The following is a 26,945-nucleotide window of genomic DNA, read 5'->3' on the forward strand; positions in this document are numbered from 1 at the left end:
CTGCCTGGCTCACAGACTCTCAGCCGTGGGGAGGGGGTGGGCTGTGGGATGCAGGGAGAGGTGTCTCGTCCCCCCCCAGGGATGCCACTGGAGTCACAGCTCCTTCCTCAAGCCCCTGAATCATCCCTGCTGCCATCTGCTGCACCCTCGCTCTTCTCCGCAGATGTCCTTCTTCCTTCCCCAGAAGGAGATGAGAACCGAGGATGAGGTGCCAAACGCGACTTCAAACAGCATCTAATAAAACATGGGATTAATTTCTTCTGACTGGTGCTCAATGGCTCTGATTAAGCAGAGCAGGATTTAATTAGCTTGTTTGGACTGCCTCGATACCCGTGCCAAAGTCTTGGTGGCTGGGTCCCCCAGGCCCTGACCATGAGCTGATGGGGACCTGCAAGACCTTTCCCCTGTGGAGCAGAGCCCACTGCCTGCCCTGCCAGGCTGGCAGCTCCTTCAGGATTCTCTGACTACTCTTTACCACCCAGAATGGGTGCTCCTGGCTGTGCTTAATCCCAGTGATTTAATCCCACACCCATGGGGAGATGAGGAGGAGCAAGATAGGGGGTGATGGGGGACACAGGTTGGTGGCCCCACCAAGGAGACACTTCTGTCTTCCCCAACTGTGTCTCATCCTCTAAACCCCGTGCCTCTCGGCATAAAACCAAACTCGCCCTGCCACCAAGACCTTGAATTTAAAGTAACCCTGTTCTCTCCCTGATTTACTACCAGTTGCTGGCTCCTCTCCTCTCCCTCCGCCTGTCTCCTTTAACCCATTTCATTATCTATGCTAGCTTAGGCTTGTCTACGTGGGAACATCATGGTGAAGTTATTGCAAAATAGATGGGCTGTGAATGTAAAGCATGGCAGCTATTCCCCAGCAGCTCCCTGCGTGGTGGCTCCAATTCCTCACTAGCAATTCCTGCACCAACCTCAGCTGGGGGCAGGCACTGCAAAGTGCCAAGCAGGAGCACCCTTGTGGGACACGGCTCCTGGGCTTTCCCTGGGGAAGGCTAGGACACCATGCTGCATTCCCAGAGCTGGTAGTCCTGGGACTTTAACTCTGTGGGTTCCTGTCATTGCAGAGGAGACAAATAGAGGTTGAAGGCTCAAAGGGAAAAAGCATCAGAGATAAAATCCAAGGAGCAGGACTTCCCTGTCTGAGGAGCACAGACAACTTGCAAGCCCCAAACTTGCGCTCCAAGGTGCAATTGGACTTCTGAGGAATGGGGCAAAGGCAAAGCCCAGGATGTCAGACCCTGGTCACCCCATCGCCCTGGAAAAGTGTCACCTCTGCCCACCTCCTGCCATTGCCAGCCACTTTGGGTGAGTCTGGTCCTCCTGGTTCTCACCTCCTTTGCAGCTAGTCCACATCTCCCTGCAAGGGAGAATATGCCCTCCCCAAGCAAACCAGCACACAGGAGCTGTGGTCCTGCACAGTGATAACACCCAGCCTGGCTCCTAGCAATGCTGCTGACATTGCCACGTGGTGTTGTCCATGTCTGACCCTGCTCCTTCCATGTGGCTGAACTCTGTCTGCCAATACATGGCCAAGCAGAGCACTAGCATGAGGTGAGAGTGCTGCAGGGGGTTACATGAAAGTGCTGCCCATAGGTCTCCCATGGCAGTGGAGTAGCAGGGACTCTCCCAGGGGTCCCAGCATAGCTGTGCATGCTGCAGACCCTACAGACAATAGGATGGTGCCTATCTTGGGGTTTTCTCATCATCCTACAGGGGTGGCTGTTCCCCATGTCAGCCATTCTCAAGCGAAGGGTCACAGCCTCACCGGGATGGCAGCAGTTGTCAGCTGTCTCTAGAGCCAGACAGAAACCCCACCGCACCACCTAAGTATCTGCAGTTCAACATCAGAGGTTTCCTTACCCCTTGCCCTCGGCAAGGAGGGGTTTAGGTGGGAAGCAGGCACCCAGTTGGCATTATGGGATCTAAATCCAGCTCTGCTGGGTGTGGTTTTGAGCCTCCTTGCTTTGCGGGGCAGTGCCCTTGGGTCTTATCTCTCCTGTTTCTTCTCTGGGCTGAGTCCTTTATCTGTCACCTCTTCCATCTGTCTCCGCCTGATATGTGCCGCCAGCAGTGCCTTGGGACGGCCACCCTCGCCAGCGCCCTGCAACAGGCCAGAGCGCCTCTGAAGAGGGTGACCTTGGGTTTTGGAGCAGACCTTCCCTCCTCGCTGCCACTGGCCCCACAGGTGCTCCCATACTGGAGTGGATGGGTGCCAGGTGCACGTGGACTGCAAATCTGCTGTGAGCAAGGTGGCAGTTCGGGTACTTATTTTAGCAGCGTTATTTTAGGCAAAAAGCTGCTGCAGGGTGAGCTGTGGTCCAACTGGCTCTGCTGCCCATGAGGGTTTCCTTCCCGTCTCCCAGGAGCTTTGCGGGAGGAAGAGGGACCTCAGGGCTGGAGGAGAGGCTTCCCAGGCAGCAGCCTGCCATTGGATCCAGCCTCCTCTGGAACATTCTCCTCTGCAACATCCTCTGAGGTTTCAAACCCAGCTCTTGCTGCTTGGAGGCCTTGCCCTAGCTCTGCTCACATACCCAGCCATGAGTGGCCACCTCACTTCCTGGCAGGCAGCAAGGGGACCTAGCTGGTGCTCATCCATGCCGTTGACTGTAGGATGCTGCACTAAACAGACTCACCCCCAGGCCATGGAACACACACCCTTCCCTGCTCCCTACACTGCACTGAGCACCCTTTCTTGTAACTCAACAACTCCCCCCCCAAACCTGCAACCCAACCCATTTTATCCAGCCTACGTTTTCCTGACTTGCACCTTCACTTTGTGGTATGGAAATGCTGTGACCGGCTCCCCCCACTGACCTTTGGGCAGGGAGCCACTTCCCCCTCCACCCCCCCTCCGGCTTTTACCTTTACTGTTTTAAGCGCGGTCTCTTCCTTCTCCCTCTGAGCACTCACTGCTCGCGTTTAGCCTGCACAACTTGCTGACCCAGCACTCCTGCCCTCTCCTCCATCCGTTTTGCCTCCATCCGTAATGCACTTCCATAATCTTCCCTAGGAAGGTCATGCAGAGCAGGTCACGGTGCTGCATCGGGGTCTGTGACTGCGCAGGGATCTCTGTACCTGGGTTTCCCTTGCCATCCACCCCAGTACTTGGCCCAGACTCCTCCAGGGATGTGGAAAACCCCAAAATACCTAATTAGTGGGCAGCCTGCAGGACAGTGATGCTCCTCTGAGATGGCCCTGCTGTGCGGGCTGGCTCACTGGTCCCGAGGAGTTTTGCAGGAAGCCAGGCTCAGTGCTGAGTCTCCCAACAGCCTCCCCAAATCCTGGCCCTGGTTGCTGCCAGATGAGTGGGGAGGGGGCAGGGGCTGGTGACTGCCTGCAACAACAACCCGGGGGGAACAACAGCCCAGATGTGAACCACAGCCCAGATGTGTACAACAGCCCAGATGGGAACTGTAGCCCAGATGGGAACTGTAGCCCAGCCTGTGCCACAAACTAAGGAATGCTTTGTGCCAAGGCCACTGCCTCAGTGGCTCCCTCTGCTCCCAAATCTCTTCTGGGGGCTTTGCTGTGCCCACAGTGTACCCATGGCCGCTGCCATCATTGCACCCAGAGAGAAACACAAGAGCCATCACACAAGACCCATCTGGAGCCTCTCTTGTTCCGATCAGCAGAGTCGTGGGCTGCTCACCACAGGACCTCATTAGCTTAATGAATGAATTTCAAAGCTGGGCTTTCAGATGACATTTGGGCATACAGCAGTCTTTTGGAGTGCCAGGCTAGTACACAGCCTCCATATCTCTGAAAATTCTCATTTTCTGGCTTCTGAGCGAAATAATAACCAAACCAGGAGACTCTCATAAAGGAAATCAGCAAAGACAACTACTTTTATATGTGCGCTTAAGTATTTAGGTCAGTATTTTTAGAATAAATAGCCGTGGGTTGGTTCCTATCTTTTCACTTTCATTTTTCACACTTCAGCTTCATTTTCCCGAATCTGGTTATACTGAAGCAGCAATTGGGTTTTTCAAAGCACTCACACCTACCAGTGCACTGACCTCGCTGCCTCCCACTTCTCCTTCTTCTGGCCTTTCCTTCTCCCCTGAGCTATTACCACAATTAGGGGCTGAACTCAGCCCCTCTGCCATAAAGATTTCCCCAAGAGCCGGTGAGGGAAAGGAGGAATGGACTATGGTGGGATCAGCTCTGCAAGGAGGTGAGGATCTTCGCTGGTCTGAACTGGGAAGAGGATGCCTGTGTGCATGGCCGTGGCCCATGAAGGATGTGTTTGGCTCCCTGCATGTCCCCAATCCTGCTTCCAATGCCACCCAGTCTCTTGCTCCAAGGAGAGCCCTGGCCACGAGCTGGGCGTTGCACCCTGCAGCCTGCTATTAAAAGCAAACCATCTAGAAGAGTCCTTAGGAGTGAGAGCAGCTTTTAAAGGAAACATTGGCAGCCTCCTTTGGCTGCAACAGCGCCTGCTTTGCTAACGGCCTCCAAAATTAGAAGAGGCTCAGAAACTTAGGATGGATGTTACTGCAGCAGAGTGGGGAGGGGGGATGAGGGGGAGTCTCCAGCCCGCTCAGCCTCATCTGTGCTTCCTCAGGAATCAGGGTGCTGCTCCACAGCCTATTGATACAACCCATTTTTGGAGAGGGAATAAAGATTGGCATGGGAACAGAGCATGGGGTGCAGTGCCTGGCCAGCATGGAAATCCCGGGCATGCACGTGCTGTTGGAAGAAGCGGCGATCTCTGCTGTGCTAAACATGCTCCATGGGAGCAACTGAAATGTGCCAAAGCCTCTTCATGACTTAGCTCCTAATAAACACGCTGCGGATGGGAAACAAGCCTTCAGCTTCCCCTGGCGTGGGCAAGCAGGGAGCTCACCCCAGCAATGCTCCATCCCTGTGAGCTGTGGGGGCTGGGGGGCACAGGGCACATCCATGCTGGTCCCTGGGACTGAGTCTGGGCTCCTGCCTGCCCTGCATTGCTCCTGGGAGAGTTTATCCAGAAGTAAAGCCTTCCTCCTCCCTGGCTCAACGGCCGCTTCACCTCCAAGAGTTATTCACAGATAAACTCCATAAATTTGGGGGACAGCCATTTTATCACTCCTGGCAGCTCTATGCACTGCCTGCCACAAGGTGAAGCCGCAGGAGCTGGGAAGGGATGGAAAAACCAGCTCCTGGGAGAGCTGGAGCTCCGGGGCACCCAGCCAGGACTGGCTCCGCTCTGGGGCAGCTGGAGCCACGGCCAGCCAGATCCTGCCCCAGCTCCCACTGCCTGCCTAGGGTTTCTGAGGCTTTGTTAGATACAAGGAGGCGCAAGAGCAGAAAACCTCCTCCTCCTCCTCCTCCCTGCCTTGCTTCCATGGATGATTTATTTCGACACGCGACTCCATCCTGTTTTGCTGCATCACTCCAGGCACTTTATTGCCTCTGGCCTGGGCTGGCGACATCCCTGCACTGAGCCCTGGCTTCCTGGGAGCGGAAAGGAGCCCTCAAGCCCCTGTCGACAGGGCTTGGCATGATACCAAAATGCTCCCAAGCTTGTGTGGTTAGTTGGCCTTTCCTGACCTCCTAGAGCAGCTCCCCTTCTCCTGGCCCCTTTCCTGAACTGTTGGTCCATTGCTGCCTGGCAGCTCCCACTCGGGGCCATTTACGGTGCCCATTGCCAGGAAGGATGCCTGTGCTTGTCAATGCACTGGGAACATTCTGCTGAAACACCACCTGTAAAACTAAATACGTTTTTAAAAATTCCCTCCTTATTTTTTCCCTGCACTCACAAAGGTGTTTGGGTCTATTCAGTAGCTGATGTTAAGCTCTAACAGCCCCATGAGCTCCAGAAGGGATGTGTCCCTTATCCACAGCCAGTGTGGGGGCAGCATGCTGCTACAGACAGGCACTGCTGCCATCCAGGCTGGATACAGACCTGAGCAGGTTGCATTCCTGCCTGGCACACTGTGCCCCAGCCTGCTGCAGGACTGTCCTCCCATCAGGCACCACTCCTGGCAGTTTGGATTCTGAATTTTAATTTTGACCAAACTATAGACTTTTTTATTTCTAGGTTGGTGCCAGCCCCACCATTCCTTTTTCTCATGAGAAAGCCAAACCCCGGAGCATGATAACTGCTGGAGATACTGATGGGGAGGATGGGAGAGGAGCTTCCAGCCAACTAGGTCACCAGAAACTCCCTGTTACCCACCCCAAACCTAACCCCTCCATTTCACAGCCTTCCCGGAGTGCAGAGAAGCCATTGACAGGGGCTGGATTTGGTGTCCAAAATTTCCTTAGCTTCTAAAAATGTTTCACCCCCCTAAACCTTTGAGCAGGAAGAACCCCTTTCTTGTCTGGGCGAGATTTCCACACCTCAGTGGCGGTGGTGAGCGCTCTGCATGGCTCGCATTCAAATGAACCACCGCAGGCAGGTGGGCAGTGGTGGTGGGTGCTGCCACCCACCTCCTCTCCCACCCCGGCCCCGCGCCCGCGGAGCCGCTGACGTTTTTGGGAAGAAGTCATTTGCCTGCCTTGGGGTTGGGGTTTCTGGGTCTGGCAGGAGCTGCGGTATTCGGGTTTCCTGTTTACCCGCGCAGCTGTGCCGGCGGTTGGAGGGAGGTCGGCGTTGGAGGGAGGTCGGCGTTGGAGGGAGGTCGGCGTTGGCTGCGATGCCAAAACATCACCGGTGCCGAAACACCACCAGTGCCGTAACTAGCTCTGGAATCCAAGGCCTTCCCCAACAGCAGCTCCTGGGCTGCGGGCATGCAGAATCCCAACCTGCAAAATGCATTTTAGGAAGGCATGCAGGCAGCAACAGCAGCGATCAGCTAGTAAATGGTACATGCGCATAATTAATTAATTGCATAATTAATAACATTGCATATTGATAAGGGGCTGAGGGTGTGTGTCCCCACCATAGTCAGGGGGCGAGTGCCACCCTGGCCGGGCAGCTCAGCCCGGTGTGTCCAGGAGGTCGCAGAGGCGAAGCACCCGCACCCCGCTGGCACGGCCACGCGTGGGAGCGATGCATCCCCCTCCCTTCTCTCCCCCTCACGCGGGGCTGGCGCCGGGGCCTGCTGGCGCGGGCGGACGGGCGGGCGGGCAGCGGGGCCATATCCCGGTCCCATATCCCGGTCCCAGATCCCGGTCCGTGTTGCCCCCCCCGGCTTCACGTCCCCCCCCCCCGGGGCCGCGGGCGCCGCGCGGGCGGGGCGGGGCGCGGAAGGGGCTTCTTGAAACCGCCGCGCGCCCATTGGCGGAGCCTCGCCCCGCCCACTCCTCCTCTCACCCCCCTTCTCTCCGCACCGCCCCTCCCCGCTCCGCGGGGGCCCGGCGGGGCAGGAGGGCGCCGTCCCCTCGCGCCTGCCCCCGGCCGCGGCCCCGGCCGCGGGGACAGGCGGGGACAGGGAGGGACAGGCGGGGACAGGCGGGGCGGGACGCGGGGCTGGGCCGGGGCGACCGCGGGCACCGCGGGGGGAGCGAGGGGGGAGCAGCGCGGCCGTTCGGAGCAACGGCGCCCCCTGGCGGCGCGACGGCGCCGGTAGCGCGCGGACCCGCCGGGATCCTGTGTCCGTGTGTCCTGTGTCCGTGTGTCCCCCGGGGGTCCCCGTGTAACTCCTGTGTCCTGCCTACGTGTGTCCCCTGGGAGATCCCTGTCCCCGTGTACCCCCGGCGTCCTGTCTCCTTGTGTCCCCCGGCACATCCCTGTTGCTGTGTAACCCCTGTGTCCGTGTGTCCCCCGGCAGGTCCCTGTTGCTGTGTAACCCGTGTGTCCCCCGGGGGGCTCTCTGTCCCCGTGTACTCCCGGGGTGCTGAGTCCGTGTGTCCACACCTGTCTTGTGCCTCCCCGTGGTTGTCCCTGTTCCCATATACCCCCGGTGTCCTGTGCTCATGTGCCTATGGGTGTCCTGTGCCTGTGTAACCACTTGGGGTGTCCCAGTGTTCATGGAGCCCCCTGGGATATCCCTGTTCTCATGTACCCCCTGGGTGCTCCTGTCCTCACAGACCCTGCAGGACTCTCCCTGCTCTTGTGGACCCCCAAAGCTGTCCCTGTCCCCGTGGAGCCCCCCTTGGCAGTCCTTGCCCATATGGGCCACCAGCATCTCCCAAACCTTCTCCAGAAGGTCCCGCTTCCCGCTGGTCTTTCCGTGCAGCCCTGCAAGCACCAAGGAGCCCCTGGTGCTCCTCATCCCGTCACAGCCACACACCACATGGATACCCCGTGTCACATGCTGTCCCATTCAAACAAACTCCTTTGCCCTGGGCTTTGGTGTTTGAATTAAACCCAAACTAAACCCCAGAGCAAGCCAGAGCCTGGCTCAGCCCAGCGGCACACAGCCTCCTTCCTCCTCTCTGTTGCAGGGCAGGCAAGCTGGTCTTAGGAAAATTAAGTAAATACCAATGGAGGAGTTGAAAAATGGGTTACCTTGTAATTGATTTTTTTTTTCTGCCTGCAGCTAAAGAATAATTAGCCTCCCTGCTATCTTGTGCAGCCCAAGTGTTTGAGAACGTACTAGGTTGTGTAGTAGCTGAAGGGGTGGTGTGACAGTTCCTTTCCCACAGCCTCTCGCTTCTGAGATCGGCTTTTTTTTTAGTGCCTTTCCCCAGCCTTTAAACTCCGGGTGCTGCCAGGGAAAACTAAAGCTTTGATAGCTTGGAGGAGCCAAGAACAGGACTCCTGGCAGAGTGATGCGGCCCTGATCCTGTGCCAGGAGTCTGGGGAGAGCCCCTCTCTGAGGGAGACCCTGGCTCGTGGGGTGCCAGTTCATCACTGTGTCTAATCACCCCATCACATCATTTCATCGTGCCAGTTTGAGCTGCTGCTGCCGCCGTGGGATAGCAGAGCCAGTCTAGACGGGAGGGTGGTTCAGGGCAGAGTACCCCAATGCTGGTCTCTGAGCGGTTGGAGGGTTCATCCTCCCCTGCTTGGAGGTGTGCAGGACCCCCAGCCCAGTCTCTCCTCCCTGGTGATGCAGAGCTCCTGATGCAGAGACACAACACGAGGGTTTGATTTATGAAGTGCATTAGCATCACTTTTTTCCTCTTTTCCATAACAAGCTGTTTGCACAGTGGTGCCTGCGTGCTGCCCTCCCTTCTTGCCATCAGCACCCAGGTTTTGGGGAGCATTTTCTAAGGGGAAGAGACTTTCAGGTCAACCTTGAGTACTGTGCTGTCATCAGACACGGGGAGAGGTGCTTGGTCCCCCCCAGAGACCAGCGTCCCACCCCTACTTCATGCTGAGGGTGTGGGGTCCTGCACAGACCCTCTCAGGGGCTGTGCCTCCAGATGCTCTGGGTGCTGAGTGTGTGTGGCTACATGGCTGGGGGCTTGTGGGTGATTAATGAATCCCATAGTTGGGAGTGGGGTCCCTGCTAAGGGCAGTTCGGGGCACCCTGAAAGCCTGTCCAAGCCCCCAACATCGTGGTCCCCCCAGCAGCAAGTGGAGGGCTGGGGTCTCAGTCTCCAGTAGCCCCATCCCTGGTGTGGGTCCCACTCCTGGCCTCTCACAGTGCTGGAATTAGATGTGGCTGCACCAGTACCATGCTGCTACTTACCAGCATCCCCTTAAAATCTGAGAAAATCTACATTTCAGCAAAGATCTGCCTCATGCTGCAGCCCCTTTCGCCTGCTGCTGAGCCCCTGAGCAATTCATTCTCCCGACCTCCCCCAAAAGCAATAAAACCAATGGGTCCTTTTTTTTTTTTCTCAGCAGTAATTAATGGTTTAATTAACACTCACGACATCCAATTCCCATTGCTTTGCATGAGCATCTTCCACTGCTGGGGCCTCACTGTGAACTCTCCGATAACTGGGGGTGGAAAGGGTTAGTCGGGAGCTGGTGGGAGCTGCCGGTTGGAGGCCGCCCATCTGGCCCGGATTTCTTCCGAAGCTGGAAAGTTCTCCTCCTCCTGAGCAGCAGCAGCATATCCAACACGTTCCACAGCCTGCTCTGCTTTTGCACGGGCTTATTTACTGTGTGGCGGCTTTTACAGCCGAGGAAGAACACGGGCGCCATGAGCACAGCTCTTCTTATTTACCCTGAACGATTTTCCAGTGTTTTAACACCAATCCCTGAGAAATTTTAGTTGTCCCAAGGAGAATAGCTGCTTGTAACCGGTTCTAATTACAAGTATGAATGTCAATTAATTCATTTAGCTAATTATCCACTCTCTGAGCATCACGCACCAAAGAACTGTAAAAGACGGGCATATGGTGATGGATCAGAAGGAAGGAGCTGGTGCTGGTGTGCGCTCGCTGGGCAGCCAGGGCTGGGTGTGCCAGGGTGAAGGGATGCAGGCAGCATGAGAGCTGGGGGAATTACAACATTATGCTAATTGGGCCTGGAAAACATCACCCTCTTCCTGCAACTTTTGTTTGGAGGCTCGAGCGTGGGTCAAGCATCTGAAGTGTTTCTGATTGTGCTGTTCCCTCTGACTTGGAGGAGTGGGAAGAATCATTTTCCCTTCCTGGAGCAAACCTTTTGATCCTAATCTGTGGCTGCAGAAACAAACAGTCCTAAGGAGGGAGGGAGAGATCCCTGAAGAGCTTCCTGGCCAGGAGCCTCCATGCTAAAGGTGGGGAGATCTTCTAGAGGACGCTTGCTGCAATCTGGTTTGCAGGGCACCTGGGCTGCTGCGAGTGGGTAGAAAACCATCTTGGTGAGAAATATCTTATTTGCTGTCCCAAAAGAGAATGCTTTAAAGGAAATGTTATTTTCTGAAATAATGAGAGTTAATCACATCTGGGTGTGCAGAGTTACCTGCTAGATATGAAAGGGGTTGTGCTGTCCTGTCCCTACTCTGAGAATGAAGAATTACAGATTTTATTTAAGCAGCTGAGCAGGAAATGCTCAGTGGGGTTAAAGTTCCAAGGCAACAATCTTCTTCCAGAGGGAATCTTCATCACCATAATTGGATCAATCTTCTGGTGCAGTGTGGTGCTGCTTCTTCCATCTCCCAAAGGCTCCAGTCACCAGTGGGCAAGCACTGCCTTGAGCTGGGCCACCAGTTCCATCCCAGCCTGGCCCAGCCTTCGCAGAAGTATCCAGGTGTCCCACCTCACCTGCACCCAGGGCTAGGGTTCAGATGAACCCATATCCAGCCTAAAACTGAGCTTGCTAAGGCAGGAGCTTTTGCTCTGTTTCAGTGCTTGGTTATTCTCATTTACCAAAAAAAGTGACGCCTTATTTCCTATTGAATTTGCCTAATTATTTCTCTGCTGGCTTTCCTGTGGCAACACTTGTGCTGCCAGTGCCTGCCAGAAACTTTGATCAAATTCTTGTAGGTCGATTACCAAGATTCACTTATAGAAGTTGTACATCAAATATAAATAGAACAACATCTCCCCCAAACCCAGTAGTCGTTACTGTGGTGACATTGTAATTTGCATTTTATTTCCTTGTTTAAAAAAAAGAAAAAGTTTTTGTGATAAGCCCTGTTAAAGGTACTTCAAAGGCAGCAGAGCTAGGGAGCAGCTGTGTGGGTTGGAGTGGCTCTGGAGAAGTTTGCTGAGGCTTTCCCAGCATGGTGTCCGTGCCTGCGGCTCCGGGGAAAATACAGATATTTTCAGACAAGTTTAACTAAGTGCCTCTCACTGGGGTGGTGGGAGGAGAAGAGAGGGTGACGAGTGGCCTGGGGAGGGGACCCAGGACCTCATTCCAGGGGCTGCTCCCTGGGGAGAGATGAAGGAAGCCGGCAGGACCCTGCTCCGCAGAGCTGTTGGCAGCGTTCCGGTGCCTCCCGCCACGCTCCCTGGCTCTGCAGCCAGCCCGACACATTCCCTCCTGCATCCAGAGCCAGCGTTCAGAGCGCCGGCCATTTTCCAGGGAAGAGCAGATCTGCCAAGCGCTACCTTAAGAAAAGTTATGCATGACCATATTTAAGGAAGCGGGAGGGGGTGTGCGCTGGCCCCGTCCCAGGGCTCCGCGCCAGCCTGGCCTCGACGCCCGCTCCCGGTGCCGGCCGAGCGCGCAGGTGTCCGGACGCTTCTCCTCCGAGCCACAGCCATCGCCTCGACACCTCCCGCAAATGCTCAGCTTCTTCTGGCTGAGGTGAGGGCTGAGGGGAGCCGGGGACGATGGGGACAAGGGGGGGAACCCCACGGCTGAGTGAGCGTGAGCCAGTGTCTGGCGCTGCTGCAGAGAGTTCCACTCCCAGCAGTGGAGCGGTGGCTTATCCGGGCTTGCGTCGGTGCTGGGCAGCTCTGCCAGGGGGAAGGTGTGGAGTGAAAGCCCTTTGTGCCCCTCTGGTCACCCGGGTGATGCTTTGTTGCCCGTGGGGTTTGCACTGAGGTGTGCTGGTGCTCCACTGCGGTCGCACTGGCGAGCTGTCAACGGGGACGTGGCACCCTCCGGCTGCAACAGGGATGGACGGGGGAGGGTTGGCTTGAATCAGTTTTTTTTTTGATTGAAAGCAGGGACAGATATTTGGGAAGCATGGGCACAGGGCTGTGGGGAATGGTGGTGCCAGGATGGCAGAGGGGTGTGCTGGGGCTGGTTGAGGCAGCGTGGGTGGCTGGGTGGCACAATGTTGCACTGGTCTTCACTCCCGTGGTCTCAACTGAGGTGGTCTTGGCCATGGTAACTACCATGGTGGAGGCCACCACGGTAGAGACTACTGCACCACCTGGGTAGTTTTCACCCCGGGGGTCTCAACCATGGTGACCCCCACAGTGAAGACCACCACAGTGGAGACCTCCAGGGTGTAAACCATCTTGGTTTCCACTATGGTGGTCTCCAGCTTGGTGAGCTTGACTGTGGTGGTCTTAACCCCGGTTGTATTGATGTTATGGCAATCTCCACCCTGGGAGTGCTGTGGGTGGCAGGGCAAAGGTGTGTGGGCTGGGTGATGGTGTTGGATGTGCCCATGCATGTGAATTTTGGCCCTGTCGGTGTTTGCAGTTGTACCAGGGTGACACGTGGCTCTGCTGTCCCTCTGGGCCAGAGCCAGACCTTTGTCCCCTGGGACACTCCCTGAGGGACTTCACCCCTGTGCTGGCAAACCAGCACCAACCTTCCTGGGAGCCTCACGAGAGCTGCAGAGAGCGTCTGGGCAGGGGTATGGATGGGGCTGCAGGCATGGCCAGGGCTAGGGATGCTTCACTCAGTGATGGAGAGGGATGTGGGAGGGCTGGAGAGGTCCCTGCTGCGCTCACCCTGAATTAAGCTTTCCTATGGGTGATGGTTGTAAAGCCCTGACCCATTGTAAGAGGAGTCATTCTGCATCTTCCCATTGTCTTTCACCCCTGGTTTGTACTTTCCTGGCCTCATGCCTGGCTTTGCTCTGTGAACTCTAGGGAAACGTGACGTATGGTACCAAAAATACCACTTGCAGGGTGCCCTGGCCTTTCTCCTGGGCTGGCTGCCCTCCTGGGGTCCCACTGAGACCAGCTGCAGGGAACTGCTGTGTTTCCTCACTTATGTTTCCTCAACTGTGCTGTGACCCAGCAATTCAGTCCATTTTGTCCCCCTGGGGACCCCACACCATCCTGATGGGCATGGGTGGAGTTGAGCTGTACTGGGCATCTCTGTTGCCACTTACCAGTGGGGGTCCCACTGGAAGGGACATCTCCCCTTGCAGAAAACCTGCCTGTCTAATCCCTGGGAGCACCAGGGCTTTGCCCCTGCTGGCACTGGGACTGTCAGGCCGGGTCTCGGGGGATGGAGAGCCCTCAGTGCCCTGTGGAGATGGCAGAATTTCCCAAAGTAGGTCAGGTTAATTTTTTAACACGTGCAGATTTGCTTGTTACCATGGATATTGCTCAATTATACACCAATAATCCCCCATGAGAACTTCATTGTTGCCGCTTTCCTCCTCCCCATCTCCCCCCTTTTTTTTTCTTCAAATATTTCCAGGGAGGGGTAAGGTTGAGGGCTGGGGTGGGAGTAGGAGACAGAACCAGGCCAGGAAAAATGGGGATTAGGTGTTTGGGAGGCAGCAGCAGAGTGATGGGAGAGCTCTGAGGGCAGGCAGGAGTGTCTTGAGGTGTGAGGCTGCCCCACTCTGCCCAAAGCCCCCCCACAGCCCAGCAGCGGTGACCCCAGTTTCACCCTTGTCTGTCCCTCTCATCCACTGCTTGGGGGTGGCTAAAGCAAACCCCCTGCCTCCACTGGGCTCAAGGGTTTGAGGTACAACCACTCTTCTGCATCCCTGCCTGGCGTTATCCCAGGGGCTGTGGAACCCAACAGAGTTTACAATGAAGACTTTCAAGCTGGTGGTCCCCATATGATTTCCAAAGAGGCTGGCACCCAGTTCAGCAGCAGAGACCTTCCCTAGAGCTTGTGGGTGTTTTGCTGCTGTGGGACACAGGGAATAGGAGAGCTGTGGGATCCCTCTCCCCTGGTATTTGCAGATTCCTCGGAATGTCTCCCCCACTGTGCCCTCCCTGGTTTGCTCTGTGGGCTCCTTATGCCTTCACCAGCACAGGAACCGAGCATGGCAGGAGGCAAGAAAAATATTATACTGGAAGAGGTTTTTTCCTAATGCAAACTTTTTTTTTTTTTTTTGGATAGAAGTGGGTCACTCAAGGGGTGACAGAGTAAGAACATCATCGCCTGGGTACTGCATCCCGTTGCCATGGTGACCTGAGGGCTGCATCAGTCAACAGCTTTAAAAATGTGACAGTTGAGTGAGGCTGAAGATTTTAATGAGTACAGACACTTGCTCGCTTAGTTTTGATAACAAATACTCCATAAATACTCACTGGCTGGATGGTTCCATGTCTCTGGAGCGTGGCTGGGGTGCTCCCCTTCCCCAGGGTGGGAGTGTGGGCTGGGGCTGCCTGGGAAATAGCAGGGGGATGATGCAAAGCAGACAGCTCTGTTTTTTTCCCCCTCCTGCTAACGCAACCCAGGGGACAAGCTGACACGATTGCTGAGCCAGGAGCAGGTTTGGGTTTCCAAGGAATGTCCCTCAGGCGCTGTCTGCTGTGGCTATGGGGTGTAACAGGACCGCCCCTAGCCACTGCTTGTGCCTGCAATTAGGGAGCAAACCCATTTTGCTAAACAGGACAGTAACCCTTACACTGGGCTCTTGCAAGGGTGGGTGAGCCATAAGGAAGCTCCCAGGCCTCCATAACAAGGCTGGAGAGCTCACAGGGCTGGGAAAACAAAACACGGTGACACTGGGGCAAAGGTGGGAGGCTGTGAGAGGCTCAGTGGTGCCATTTGCATCTGTAAGTGACCTGAGAACCCTTGTTTTGTACCAATGCTGTGTGATGCCCCAACCTCAGTTCCTGCAAAGGGCTGAGGGTGCAGGAGGCAAACCTGCAGCTTCCACTTTTTTAACCCTGTGCCAAAGTCAGTCAATCCCACACCTTGGGAAAGGAGCTGCTGCCTCCAGCAGCCTGGTTGTACCTGCGTGGGAGAGGGATGTGTGCTGGGAAGCTGAAGGCACGCCAAGGGCCCGGCGGTGTTGTGTTTAAAAGCAAACTGTAAATATAAAGCACCTTCCACTTGTGTTTTGCTGCAGCTCCCACTCTGCCTTTCCTTGCAATACCACCACGACGTCCAACTGGGACCCAGTCACCATGCATGTGGCCTGGGAGCCTGAGGGCACCCAAGGACACACAATGCCCTTGTGGAAAGCCAGGGCTTCAGAGACAGAGGGGCTGGAGCACAGCACAGCGGCGTTGCTGGCATCGGGTGCTTCCCATTTGCTGCCCCTGGTACCACCCGAGAGCAGCCTGAGCCCTGCCCACTGCCAAAAATATGCTCCTGGCTGTCTTGTGACTGCGGCGGTGTCACCACTCTGGCCAGGGGAGCTTCAAGGCACAGTCCTCTCTCACGTGTAGCAACACGGGGAAGCACTGACACAGCATCACTGATGAAGGGATGGGCCATGACCCTGCGCCCTGGGCTCGGTCCAGCACCCCAGAATAGCTGGACTCTTTCATCGCAGCCAGTGAGCATGGGTCCTGACCCCCAAGGAATGGCAGGCACCAGCCCAGGTTCTGCCTTTCTCTGTTTTGGCTCGGGCAGCTCCCTAATAGGTGCTGGTGAGGGGTAAGTGGTGCAGCAAGGGACGTCAGCTTGGGATGTGGGGACAGGATGTGACAACCCGACACACACACTGTCTTGTCCCTGCTGGGAAACAGCCACTCCCGATCTGCCAGTCCTGCTGTAACCAGAGCCACTCTTCTGCTTTCCAGGTGTCTCTTAAAAATGGTCAAGGGGAATATTGTAGTCCCTGAAGAGATCTTGAACTTCTGTTGCAATGGCCTCCAGGTACCCCCCATGCCGTGCAACTAACCCCAGGTCTCCCCATTTGTGCCAGTGGCTACTAACCAAGGCAAATGCCATCCTGTGCCAGGAGCTGCTCCCAGACCTACACCGGCCCCAGTTGCATCTGCTCCCCATCAGCATCCCTTCCTGTGTGCTAGCTACCTCAGGGTCAGAGCTTTTCCCATGGGTAGCAGCTTTTCCCCTAAAATTCAGGAATGTCAAACATCAGGAAAATGACCATTGGGATCTCCAGCCAGGCTGTCTGCTCGCTCTGCAGCAGGCGGCTTTGGAGCTCTTTGCATTGCTGGCTCGAACCCCAGAGCCTGCTGGCTTCCTGAAATAGCTCTGTGGTACTTGTGTAGGCGCCTCTGCACACTGGGAAGCAGCTTGGGAGGTTCACAGAGGGGTTTGGAGCCCACTGGAGGGGCTCTGGTGGCCGAGGGTCCATCTCACTGTGGGATGGGGGACCCTTTACCGTAGGCTTGGCTTGGCGCGCTCGCCACCGTCTCCGCTGAGGCGAGGTTTGTGCTGTTCCTGGGATGTCGTGTACCAGTAGCTATGGAAACAGAGGTTTGACCCGCTGGAGAAAAATGCTATTCTGAGAGGCGGTGAGCTCAGGGTAGTCGGGAAAGCTTCATTTTCAGCATAAACCGGTCTTTGAAAGAATCCAGGCAAAGCAAAGGGCAGAGAAGCTGATGCAGTGGAACTCTTGCAACAAGTGCTGTGAGCAGGAGCCGCAGTGGGAGCAGAAAGCGGAAGGAAGGGCTGTGACGAAGCCCAGACAACTCCTTGTGTCTCCTTAATTACTCACCGGGCTAACTGAGTTCACCCCTTGTGTAACACGACTCACTTGACATCTCATCAGCTATTTTCCTTGCCAGCACCGCCACAGTAGCAGCTTCTCTCTCCCATCCTGCCTCGCACCAGGGTGCCAGGGGAGCTGCTCCGTGCCCAGCAAATGACCAAGCCAACAGGGAACATATTTTACTGCCCTGGATGCTTCTCCTCTGCTGCTTGTACCACATAGCTTTCAGTGTTTCCTTTGACAAAGGGGGGTGTTGGTAGAAGGTGTGGAACGCAGCCTGTGCTGCAGCACCCTAAAAATTAAGCTGTTAGGGGAGAAAAATTTCTTCACAGAGAACTGATTGACTTTGGGAGGGGTTTTGCATAGGTTTTGGGAGGAAGCAGTGGGGTTCGGTGATAAATGGCCTGGAAACCATGGAGCTTTTTTTAGAGGGATTTTTTTCCTTTTGGCTGTGGGAACTATGTATTTGACAAGGACTGGGTGGATTTTGATGGTGTCCAGGGATATGCAGGGCTGGGGTTCTTCTGGGTCAGTGAGGCGAGTGGGCTTCATGGTCACTGCTGTCTTGGGTGTTTGGTTAAAACGAAGCTCTTGTCCCACCAGGGCTCAACCTCTCCACCACGTTCCCAGGAGCCAGGGGAGTGGGAGGAGGCACCAGGGGCCATGGTGAGCCCCTTGCCTGCCCGCAACCCCACCGAGGTGCAGATGAGCCAGCTGGTGCTGCCCTGCCACACCAACCACCGCAATGAGCTCAGCACTGGCCAGCTGCTCAAGTGGATCGACACGGCTGCCTGCCTCTCCGGTAAGCCATCCTCTCCCTCTGGAGCCATCGTCCTGCTGGGCTGGGAGGGAATGACCAGGCAGTGTCCCCAGGAGCCAGCTCATCAGCAGCATGTCTGGCAGTCCAGCACTGTCCCTCAGAGTGACACCAGCTGGGGACCCCACATCATGCCATTTTGCTGAGTAATTAGAGAGCAAACAAGAAGGGGAGGAGATGTGCACTGCAGCATGCATGCTGGCTTGGGGATGGATCAAAATCCACGCCAGCTTCTTTCAAAATGCTGCCCTTTTCCTTGCCTGGTGTGCAGGGCATGGCGAGACCAGGCCGGTGACATCCCCAGCATCCCAGCAGCAGCCAGAAGGGAATGAGCTCCTCCACTCAGCAGGAAGTGATGGAGCTCACCAGCTTGGCTGCCCCACCAAGCACAGGGAGGTTATGACAGGAAACAGGTTCAATTCTACAGTTTGATGAGGTTCCCAGAGCAGTTTTGCAGTTTGAGGTTCCTGGAGTCCCAGCGGAAAGTGAGACTGGCAGAGCAGCTTTAAAATATTTGCTGTGTATAGGGAGATGGTATCGGCTGCTGGTGCATCCCCACAGCTGCAAACACACGGAGGGAAGGCAAACAGCAGGACAATATGCCTCCCAGTTATACTCGCAGCATACCCTCCAAACCTCTAAACATTTGCAAATCCATGCCTGCTGTGGGAGGAGAAACCCCAAATCCCACTCTTGTCCCCCACAAATGCAGCAGTGGACATGAACAGGGAAGGGATGCTGGCTGGGGTGTCACCAGTGTAACCAGCCATGGGGCAAAGGAGTGCACTTGCCCCTCTAACCCTCGACGTGTTGCTGCAGGTTGCTGATGCAGTTTGTTTTTCCCTTCCAGCCGAGAGACACGCTGGCTGCCCGTGCGTCACAGCTTCTATGGATGATATCTATTTTGAGCATACCATTAGGTAAATACTTGGTGCTCCAACAGGGCATGTGCAAGGAAATGGAGGGGTTTTTCGGATCTGCCGGGTGCAATGTGGGCAGTGGGGCTGGAGCTGGAACAGGGAGCAGCGTGCTTGGGTGAGGAGGAGATGTGGTGGCAGTGCCAGGCTCACAGGCCAGCCAGGGACTGAGGCTCCATCTCCACCGCAGGGCTGAGGACTGACTGTCTGCTCTGATTTATCCTCTGTCTGGGTGCCTGGGGAGCTCCTGCTGGGTTGGCTTCCCAGTATTTCCCCCAACGCCAGCTCCTCCCTGGCTTTGTTTAAGAAGCAACTCTGATTTAGTGCTCTGGAAAACTCAAATCTTGCAAATCATGCCTCTCTAGTGGCCGTGTGGGTGGCTGGGGCGTGGTGGGGCTCCCCCACCCACCGGGTGCTGGGGGAGGTGGGACCTCCCTGCACATCACTTTGTGAGATGCATCAGGCTGGGTTTTGCTTGGCCAAACTCCCCTCTCAGGCTTGTCCTGGCAGCCCCTGGGTGCTGTCCCTGCACACTGACATAGGCAGCTCCAGGGCTGCCATGTGGCAGGGGACAACATTTCTCTACATCCCTGCCATGTAGTATAGGGTCCGTGCAGTATAGGATCCCTTGCAGTACAGGATCCACACTGTCCAGCCATTCCCTGCTGTGCAGGTCTGCCTGCTGGTGCAGGGACCAATGTGGGCACCCAGGGCTGGCACTGGTGTCCCCAGCTGTCAGCTGATTTATTTCACCCCGGGAAGTCTGACTTACTCTTGGGTTTCACCGTCATTCCGAGGAAATGCTGAACTCCCACTTTTGCCCTCTCATATCGGATGCTGGCGATTTGGTGGAGATGAGCTGCCCGTTGCCCTGGGCTCAGCTCCATGACAAATCCACAGTGTGGGGACGTGGTGCAGCCCTGATACTACCTCCCACTGACAGAAGTGGCACCACTGGGATTGATACCCTGCCACGTGGTTCCGGCTCCCAGGGCAGCTTTGCCTGGGAAGCTTTTCCCCATGGGTTTCGGGAGCAGGATGACAGACGCAAGCCCTGCTCCGCAGCATTACATCAAGCCCTGAAAAGCATTTGTCTCTCCTCAGGGAAGAGTTGGGCACCACTCCAAGGGGTCAGGGAATTTGTGCTTCTCCTGGCTCAGATCCCATTTGCTGTGGTCCAGCTTAAGACTCCAAGCAAGGGGCCTGGCAGGGATTTCCCACAGAGCTGTTGGAAGGCGGAGGAGCTTTATGTGGTGTTTGTTGTTGGCTCTCCTCTTCATCCAGCTGTTTGTGCTTTCTGCTGCCCTCCCACTGTGGGGGAGAGGCAGGGAGGAGCTGTAGGTGCTTGGGGGCACGGAGGAGACCTCAAAACATCACTGGCTTAAACATCATCAGCTGTGCAGCAGATCGTCCCCATCCCTCTGCCCTGCCATGTGGAAGTGCGGCCTTCCGGGATGATTGCACATACCTTTGAGCCAGGCTTTGTGTGGCTTTTATGGCACTGGCTTGTATTGTTTGATAAGGAGAGAGAATATAAAGTATTTTTGGGGCTATGTATCAACATCTGGGGCTGCCAACATGCCTTCCTGGCCCCCTGCCCTTGCATGCCCCTCACCTCAAATCCATCCGGAGCATCCATGTGGCCACTTCCATCGCCTCTAATCCTCTCCCCCCATCTTGCTTTCTCTTTTTGCACCAGCCAGCTGTATCTAAGCCCTGCTGGGCAGCGGGACGGGAGGAGCGGTGTCTGGTACGGATGTTTGCAGCCCTAGAGCAGCCAGCCTAACGCAGCTCTGCCGTGAGTTGGGAGCATTAACCCCACTGACGTGGCGTGGCATGCCATGGTGAATGGAGGCTGCTCATGTAACCTTGCTAATGTTTTGGCTTGTCATTGGGCCCAGAGTCTGTGCTGGGGGATGGCTGGAGGCACCATCCCAGCCTCAGGCTGCCCCTGCTCCAGCCAGAGCCAACGTGCACAGTGTGTCGAGTAGCAGAGATCATTTGAAGCCAGAAGTCATGCGGGGGGTAAGGGGAAAGTTACAGTGCTAAAGCACATGCTGACTCTTCCTTGCTTCTGGTTTTGAGCCCTTCTGGTTTGAGCAAACCTGCAGTGCTGGTGGCAGTGTTTATTTTTCCAGGGTTTTCTAGCATTGGCCTCTTCTAGGGAATGAGGAATATTCCTGATTTAATAATGCATTTGATAAGACTGTTTGCTGTGGGTCTCACTAATAAGCTTCATTTGCTCATTTTGTGAGTACCAGTTTGGAGTAGGTTAGGCTGCAGAGCCAAAGTTGCCTGTGTGTTTGCTCTGAAGCCTGCTGAGGGCACAGAGGAGAGCTCCTGGACTCTGCAAGCTGCAGTTTGCTGCCAGCAGATGTTCAATTTAAGAGATGGTGCAAAATGCCCCTGGCTGGATCCTGCCTCCTGCAATCTCCCAGTATCCCAAGGTTTCCATTGCTCTAGGGGAGGACCTGGAGAGGAGGAGGGACAGGAGCAGTCAAGGTACCTGCAGCTTTGGGGCTGTGGCTGAGGGCCCGTGGGGAGGCCCCACGGCTGCTCCTGTTGTGCAGGACAGTGGATGCAAGGCTGGAGGAGCCGTTTGCTCTGGCAGGAGTGTGCATGTCTACATGGGCAGTGGGTGCCGAGCGAGTCTTTGGCACCTCCTCTGCTCAAGCACCCCAGACCTGGGGACCTACTTGCACATGGCTGCTCAGGGTGACATCTCACCAGCTGGGCTGGACAGGTGTGGGATCTCATGTCTCAAAGGTGGCTGTCCCTATGTCCCACTGGCCATCCAGCATGTCCCACAGTCCCAGGAAGCCTTACCACAGTGGACAGTGGGCTGTAATGCTGTGGCACCTCAGTGGGAGATGCTCGGTGGCCATTTTCCCCCAGTAACCCCATGCACTTTCTCCTGTTCCTGTTTTTCAGTGTCGGGCAAGTAGTCAACATCAAAGCCAAAGTGAACCGAGCCTTTAACTCCAGCATGGAGGTTGGTGTGTGCCCTTCACCTTCACCCCCTGCCCCTGTCACTCCTTGCTGTGCACCCACCCCCACCAGCCACACAGCCAAATGCCAAATCCCCAAATCCTCCTGCAGTTCCCAGCTTTGATCCCATGTGTGTATCCTCTCTGGCTGGCTCTGTCCAGGGGTGCTTGGTGGGATGTGGGTCCCTGGGGAGCAGAGCCGGCTCTCAGGGGTGCTGTGCCCTCTCCCAGGTGGGCATCCAAGTGAGCTATGAAGATCTGTGCAGCGGGAAGCACTGCAGTATCTGCAAGGCGTACGCCACCTTCGTGGCACAGAGCCCCTCTGGCAGCAAGGTGAGCATGGTGTCTTGGGGGGCTCAGTTGTCATCTGCACAGAGGCAGTAAGGAAATGGCCTCTCTGGGGCTGAGCTGGGCCCAGCTTTCCATCGGGACACTTTCTGCACACAGTAGGGTTGTTGATCCCTTGTCCCGTGCTTGTGGGATGCAGCATGGGGGCTCTGCCCATGTACAGAGGGACACACGGTGCTGTAGGAGCCTGAAGGAGCCCTGCCTCCTCCAGCACCAGGACTGCACTGCCCCATCCCCTTTGCAGGTGAGGCTGAAGCCGCTGACCCCACAGACGGAGGAGGAGAAGATCGAGTACAGCATTGCTGCTGAGCGCCGCCGCATGCGGCTGGCGCACAAGGACACCCTCAAGGACCTCCTCACCCGCAGCACCCCTGACACCGGTACCGTGTCCCACAGCCTGGGTTTCCATCCCCAAAATAGCTCTGATGCCCAATGGTGACAATCCCCTTCCTCAGCAGGATGCTGGTGGGGAACAGTGATGATCACCACATGAAGGTTTGGGAAGGCCCTGGTCATGGTGGGGTGGGGATCAGCTGTGTGTGAGGTTGATGCAGTGGGAGGGCAGCTGTGAGGAGAGGGGGAAAGGGCTGGTGGGATGCTGGTAGTGGGGATCCCACTGGCCATCCAACACGCTGAACCCTGTTCTCTCGATGTGGCAGAGCTGGAGACGCGGGATGGCAGTGGGGCAGTGCCGGCGGAGAAGACACGTGTGGAGAGTGTGGAGCTGGTGCTGCCTCCACATGCCAACCATCAGGGCAACACCTTTGGTGGGCAGATCATGGCCTGGATGGAGAATGTGGCCACTATTGCAGCCAGGTGAGCCAAGAGAGATTCAGTGTAGGGGATGGTGTGCCTGGAGGGGACACACAGCCAGGGCAGAGTCTGGCTGGGTGTGACCACAGTTGGGTTGTAGGGATCTTCCAAAGGGATGGTCCTCAGCACGTCACCCTTGGGCGATGGCATATAGGGACTCCCACAGATGGGTAGAGCTGGGGGACCCCAGGGAAGGGTTGGCTCATTGTCCTTTCTCATGGCTGGCTTTGACAGTTGAAATCCAGGGGTGACATTTTTTGGGGTCCTCTTGGTTCTGACTGGGTTGGAGAGGGAGTGCCATGGGGCCATGGCTGAGGAGTAACACCTGACCCTGCAGCCGGCTGTGCCATGCCCACCCCACACTGAGGGCCATCGAGATGTTCCACTTTCGGGGACCTTCACAAGTTGGGGACCGCCTGGTGCTCAAAGCCATCGTCAACAATGCCTTCAAAAACAGGTGGGTGCTGGCAGCAAGAGGTCCCCATCCCACCTGGGGGGGTCCCCATCCCACCCTCCTGATGGCTCTCCGCACCCTCATCCCTTCTTCTCCGGCAGCATGGAGGTGGGGGTCAGCGCCGAGGCGTACGGCCAGGAGATGTGCGTCAGCCCACGGCACATCAACAGCGCCTTCATGACCTTCGAGGTGCTGGACCAGGAGGGCCGGCCCCGCATGCTGCCCATGGTGGCTCCTGAGCCAGGGGTAAGGGTGGGCGGGGATGGCTTCTCTGGAATTCCCTGGACCCCTGGGACTCCCACTCAGCCCTGAGGGGCTCTCAAATTCACAGCAAAACAAATGCAGTTTTATGATGATGGAAATGAAATTGCTCAATCGCAAGTGAATTAAATGGGTTACTCGGTATAACTAATAAAATAAACCACTTGCCTGTGCGAGGATGGAGATGTATTAGCCATGCAAGGCTTAACAGAGCATTGCCTGCAAATTCCAGTTCATTTTTTCTATAATTTAGGGGAAGGAATGCAAACCTCTGAGGTTGTTTTTACTTTTCAAAGCATCCTAATCAATAATTTGCTCGGATCCAAATATTTAAGGAAATCTGTCACGTGAGCATAGCAACAAAGCAAACTCAATCTCAGCTTCCCCTGGGCTGATCCTTGCCCACCTGCCTGATTTTTTGGATGCCTTAAAACTAGGATCTCCCTAGGATGATGAAGATCATCTCACGGCCAGAGTCAGGCTCCCTGAAACCTCATATCTGCCTGCTTTAAAACACTGCACTAGCACTTTCTTCAAAACAGGCTGGCTTCTTTGGGGTTTTATTCCCCCAAGAGAGGGCATCGGCAGGTGTAAGGGGACATGATTTGTGTTTCAGGGGCTGTTTGCAGCTTTGCAGCCACAATAAGGGTTTTCCCTAATGTGCCAGTGCCCATCATCGATCACACCATGGTGGCAGTGCCCAAATAGCTCACAGTTAATCACTAACCAGCACTGCAGTGTAGCTGGGGTGACAGCCAGTGAGTGCAGGGGCTTTACCTTCCAGCCCTTCCTGCTGCATATTTTTCCCACTCCCAAAAAGACAAATGATTGAGTTTTTTCCTCCTTTTCCTATTAACCTAATTGGCTTTTCCCATTTATCAGGATGGAGAAAGGAGGTACAGAGAAGCCAGCGCTAGGAAAAAAATTCGGCTGGACCGGTGAGCAGAAAAGCAAGTGGGATGTGGGCATGGAAGAGGGAGGAGAGAGGGGCTCAGCACCTGGGTGCAGGGACAGTCTGTGGGTGCTTTGTGTCCCCTCATAAGGGAAACTGTTCCTTTCCTACAGAAAATACGTTGTCTCCTGCAAACAGACCGAGGTACCACTCTCTGTGCCCTGGGATCAAAGCAACAAGGTAGGATGCTTCCCTGCAGGAGCCTCTGCCTCCTGCCCAGCCTCCTGCCCCTGCTCTTGCCCCTGACATGCTGCCCCTGCCCCAGGTTTATCTGAGCTACAACAATGTCTCTGCGCTGAAGACACTCGTAGCCAAAACGAACTGGGCACTCGCCAGAGAAAAGGAAAAGGTACTAAACCCTGCCCCTTCCCCCTGAGCTGCCCCTCGCCCCCAAAGCATGGGTAACCTGGGGGCTTAGTGATGGGGAACACATCCCAACCATGCCCTGTGCTCCCCAAGGTGAGGATGTACACGCTGGAGGAGGATAAATTCCTGTCCTTCCGCATCGAGATGTCTGTCTGCATCATGGCCAGCCAAGCCTTCTCCCTGCTCTCCAACCTGCGGCGCCGGCACGAATGGGACAGTCACTATGTGTGAGTGCTGTAGGGCTCCTGGGCACCCAGCCTTTCCCAAAAATCACACCCCTAAATTTACGGCTTGTGGCTGAGCATCCGTTTGGGCTTTCCTGGGAGCGAGTGTTTTGCCCTGGAGCCATGATTGCTCCTAGAGACCCTCCACTGCATGTCTCCATCCTGACTCTACCTGGGCTAATGGCTGCAGAAAACATTTATTTTGGGTCCCCCCAAATATTTTGGATCTGGTGGTGGGCTGTAAATGTGCAAACCCCCAGATTTGGGGGACACAGTGGGGTTTCTGTGACTGGTTGCTTCCCCTTGCAGGAGTGCTGAGCTTGTCCAGAAGGTAGATGACGATGACATGATCTACCACGTGGTGAGCCGGATGCACAGACAGGAGAGCAAGCTGCAGGACTTTGTCATCCTGGCTTCCCGGAGGAAACCCTGCAGCAAAGGGTAACTGTCCCTAGCCCGACCCCCTGCTCCCTGCCAGCTGGGCTGTGCCGGCTCACCTGGCATCTCTCATTCCCAGGGACCCCTATGTGGTGGCCTTTCGATCGGTGACACTGCCCACCCACCCCCCCAGAGCCGAATACACACGTGGGGAGACGCTCTGCTCTGGTTTCTGCATTTGGCCGGAGTCAGAGGAGATGAGCAAGGTGGGATGCTGTGACCACATTGTGGGGCCGTGCTGCCCACACCCTGTTGGGGAGGCTCCTTCTTCCACATGTGCCCCTACTGACCATCTCCTGTGCCTCGCAGGTGGCTTACTACAACCAGGCTATGCCAGGGTACCTCAACTATGTCACCACCAACGTGGCAGGACTGTCCTCTGACATCTGTGCCACCTTTGAAGCCTGCGAGAAGTTCCTGCTGAAGAACAAAGAGGACCTGATCTCACGGCTGCGGGACTTCTAGAGCCACAGCACCCTGCTGACAGATGGACACAGATGAAGGGGCACCTCCATGGTGGAAGGGGATGTGGATGGTGGTACCCAGACCCTGTCTCCCTGGGGCTTGGGGTGGAGGGGCATTACTGTACCACCTCATCCCTTTGCACTGACATGTTATATCTTTTCTTCTTTCTTTTTTTTAAATTTTATTTAGAAATTTTATAAGCTGATGTACAGGACTTGGTTTTCTTGTTTACTTAACGCTACTTGAATCTTTATATGATCCAAAATCTCACTAAACCAGATTTTTTTTTTTTTACTGATTCTTTGTGGGGGATTACTGGTTCCCTTTGAGGTAGTAAAGGAAGAGAGGGGCAAGTGATATGGAGAGGGTGCTCCCCAGTGCAGGGGTGGCTGGCAGTGCATCCTGCTCTCCCAAGTGCTGCTTCTCTTCCCAGGTAGGGCTGACAAACAGCCCATGCTCCTGCCAGGCTGAAATCCTACTCCATGGGGCTGTGGAAGGAGTAGCAATAAAAGTGCATTGAAAGGAAAAATATCCGTATGTGCTCTGGGTGAATGTCTGCTGTGGGGATTTGCTGTTTCGCCGCCTGGATGGCAAGAATGGAGCAGGGATTGTCCACCCACAGCACGCCCCAGGCAGGTGCCATTTTCCTGAGCAAGGAGAGGGACGGTGCCCCAACAGCTGCTGCCTGGGGCTCAGGTGGATGAGGGGGATCCTTTGAGGCAGGATTTCATGCTGTAGGAATGGGGTGTCAGCCGGTGCTCCATGAGAGTGGCTTTTGGGTACTGCCCAGAGGCACTGCTACCATGCCTGGGGCAGACCTGTGGAGCTGCCCCTTCATCCCTGTCTGCACCTTGAGATGTAACCCCCAAACTGCTTTAGGGGCACTGAAAAAGCAAAAAGCAGACAAAGCCA

The 26,945-nt window shown here is 55.6% G+C and overlaps 1 protein-coding gene across 3 annotated transcripts; it reads left to right on the forward strand.

Annotated features, from left to right (window-relative positions):
• The first annotated feature begins 11,819 nt into the window (after positions 1-11,819).
• ACOT11 (acyl-CoA thioesterase 11) lies at positions 11,820-26,564 on the forward strand. Of its 3 annotated transcripts, XM_027649201.1 has the most exons (18): positions 11,820-12,016; positions 16,114-16,189; positions 17,595-17,793; positions 18,659-18,728; positions 20,425-20,475; positions 21,657-21,717; positions 21,944-22,045; positions 22,305-22,440; positions 22,720-22,876; positions 23,211-23,330; positions 23,429-23,573; positions 24,471-24,526; positions 24,654-24,720; positions 24,806-24,889; positions 25,000-25,133; positions 25,440-25,571; positions 25,648-25,774; positions 25,878-26,564. In XM_027649201.1, exons 1-18 carry the CDS (start codon positions 11,835-11,837, stop codon positions 26,031-26,033), a joined length of 2,055 nt encoding a protein of 684 aa, XP_027505002.1. In that variant the 5' UTR covers positions 11,820-11,834; the 3' UTR covers positions 26,034-26,564. The 3 variants fall into 3 exon arrangements, with proteins under 3 accessions (XP_027505002.1, XP_027505003.1, XP_027505004.1); XM_027649202.1 differs by lacking the exon at positions 20,425-20,475; XM_027649203.1 differs by lacking the exons at positions 16,114-16,189; positions 20,425-20,475 and having other exon boundaries at positions 11,911-12,016.
• The last annotated feature ends 381 nt before the right edge of the window (positions 26,565-26,945 follow it).

This window comes from Corapipo altera, unplaced genomic scaffold (genome assembly GCF_003945725.1).
Source record: "Corapipo altera isolate COAL_440 unplaced genomic scaffold, ASM394572v1 112, whole genome shotgun sequence".
Lineage (NCBI taxonomy): Eukaryota > Metazoa > Chordata > Aves > Passeriformes > Pipridae > Corapipo > Corapipo altera.

Excerpts from the sequence above, each read along its gene's own strand:
- ACOT11 (XM_027649201.1), top strand. The coding sequence starts at position 11,835 with ATGACCATATTTAAGGAAGCGGGAGGGGGTGTGCGCTGGCCCCGTCCC. Across the intron at positions 17,794-18,658 it reads CACGGCTGCCTGCCTCTCCG|CCGAGAGACACGCTGGCTGC; the intron begins GTAAGCCATCCT and ends TTTCCCTTCCAG. Across the intron at positions 25,134-25,439 it reads GAATGGGACAGTCACTATGT|GAGTGCTGAGCTTGTCCAGA; the intron begins GTGAGTGCTGTA and ends TTCCCCTTGCAG.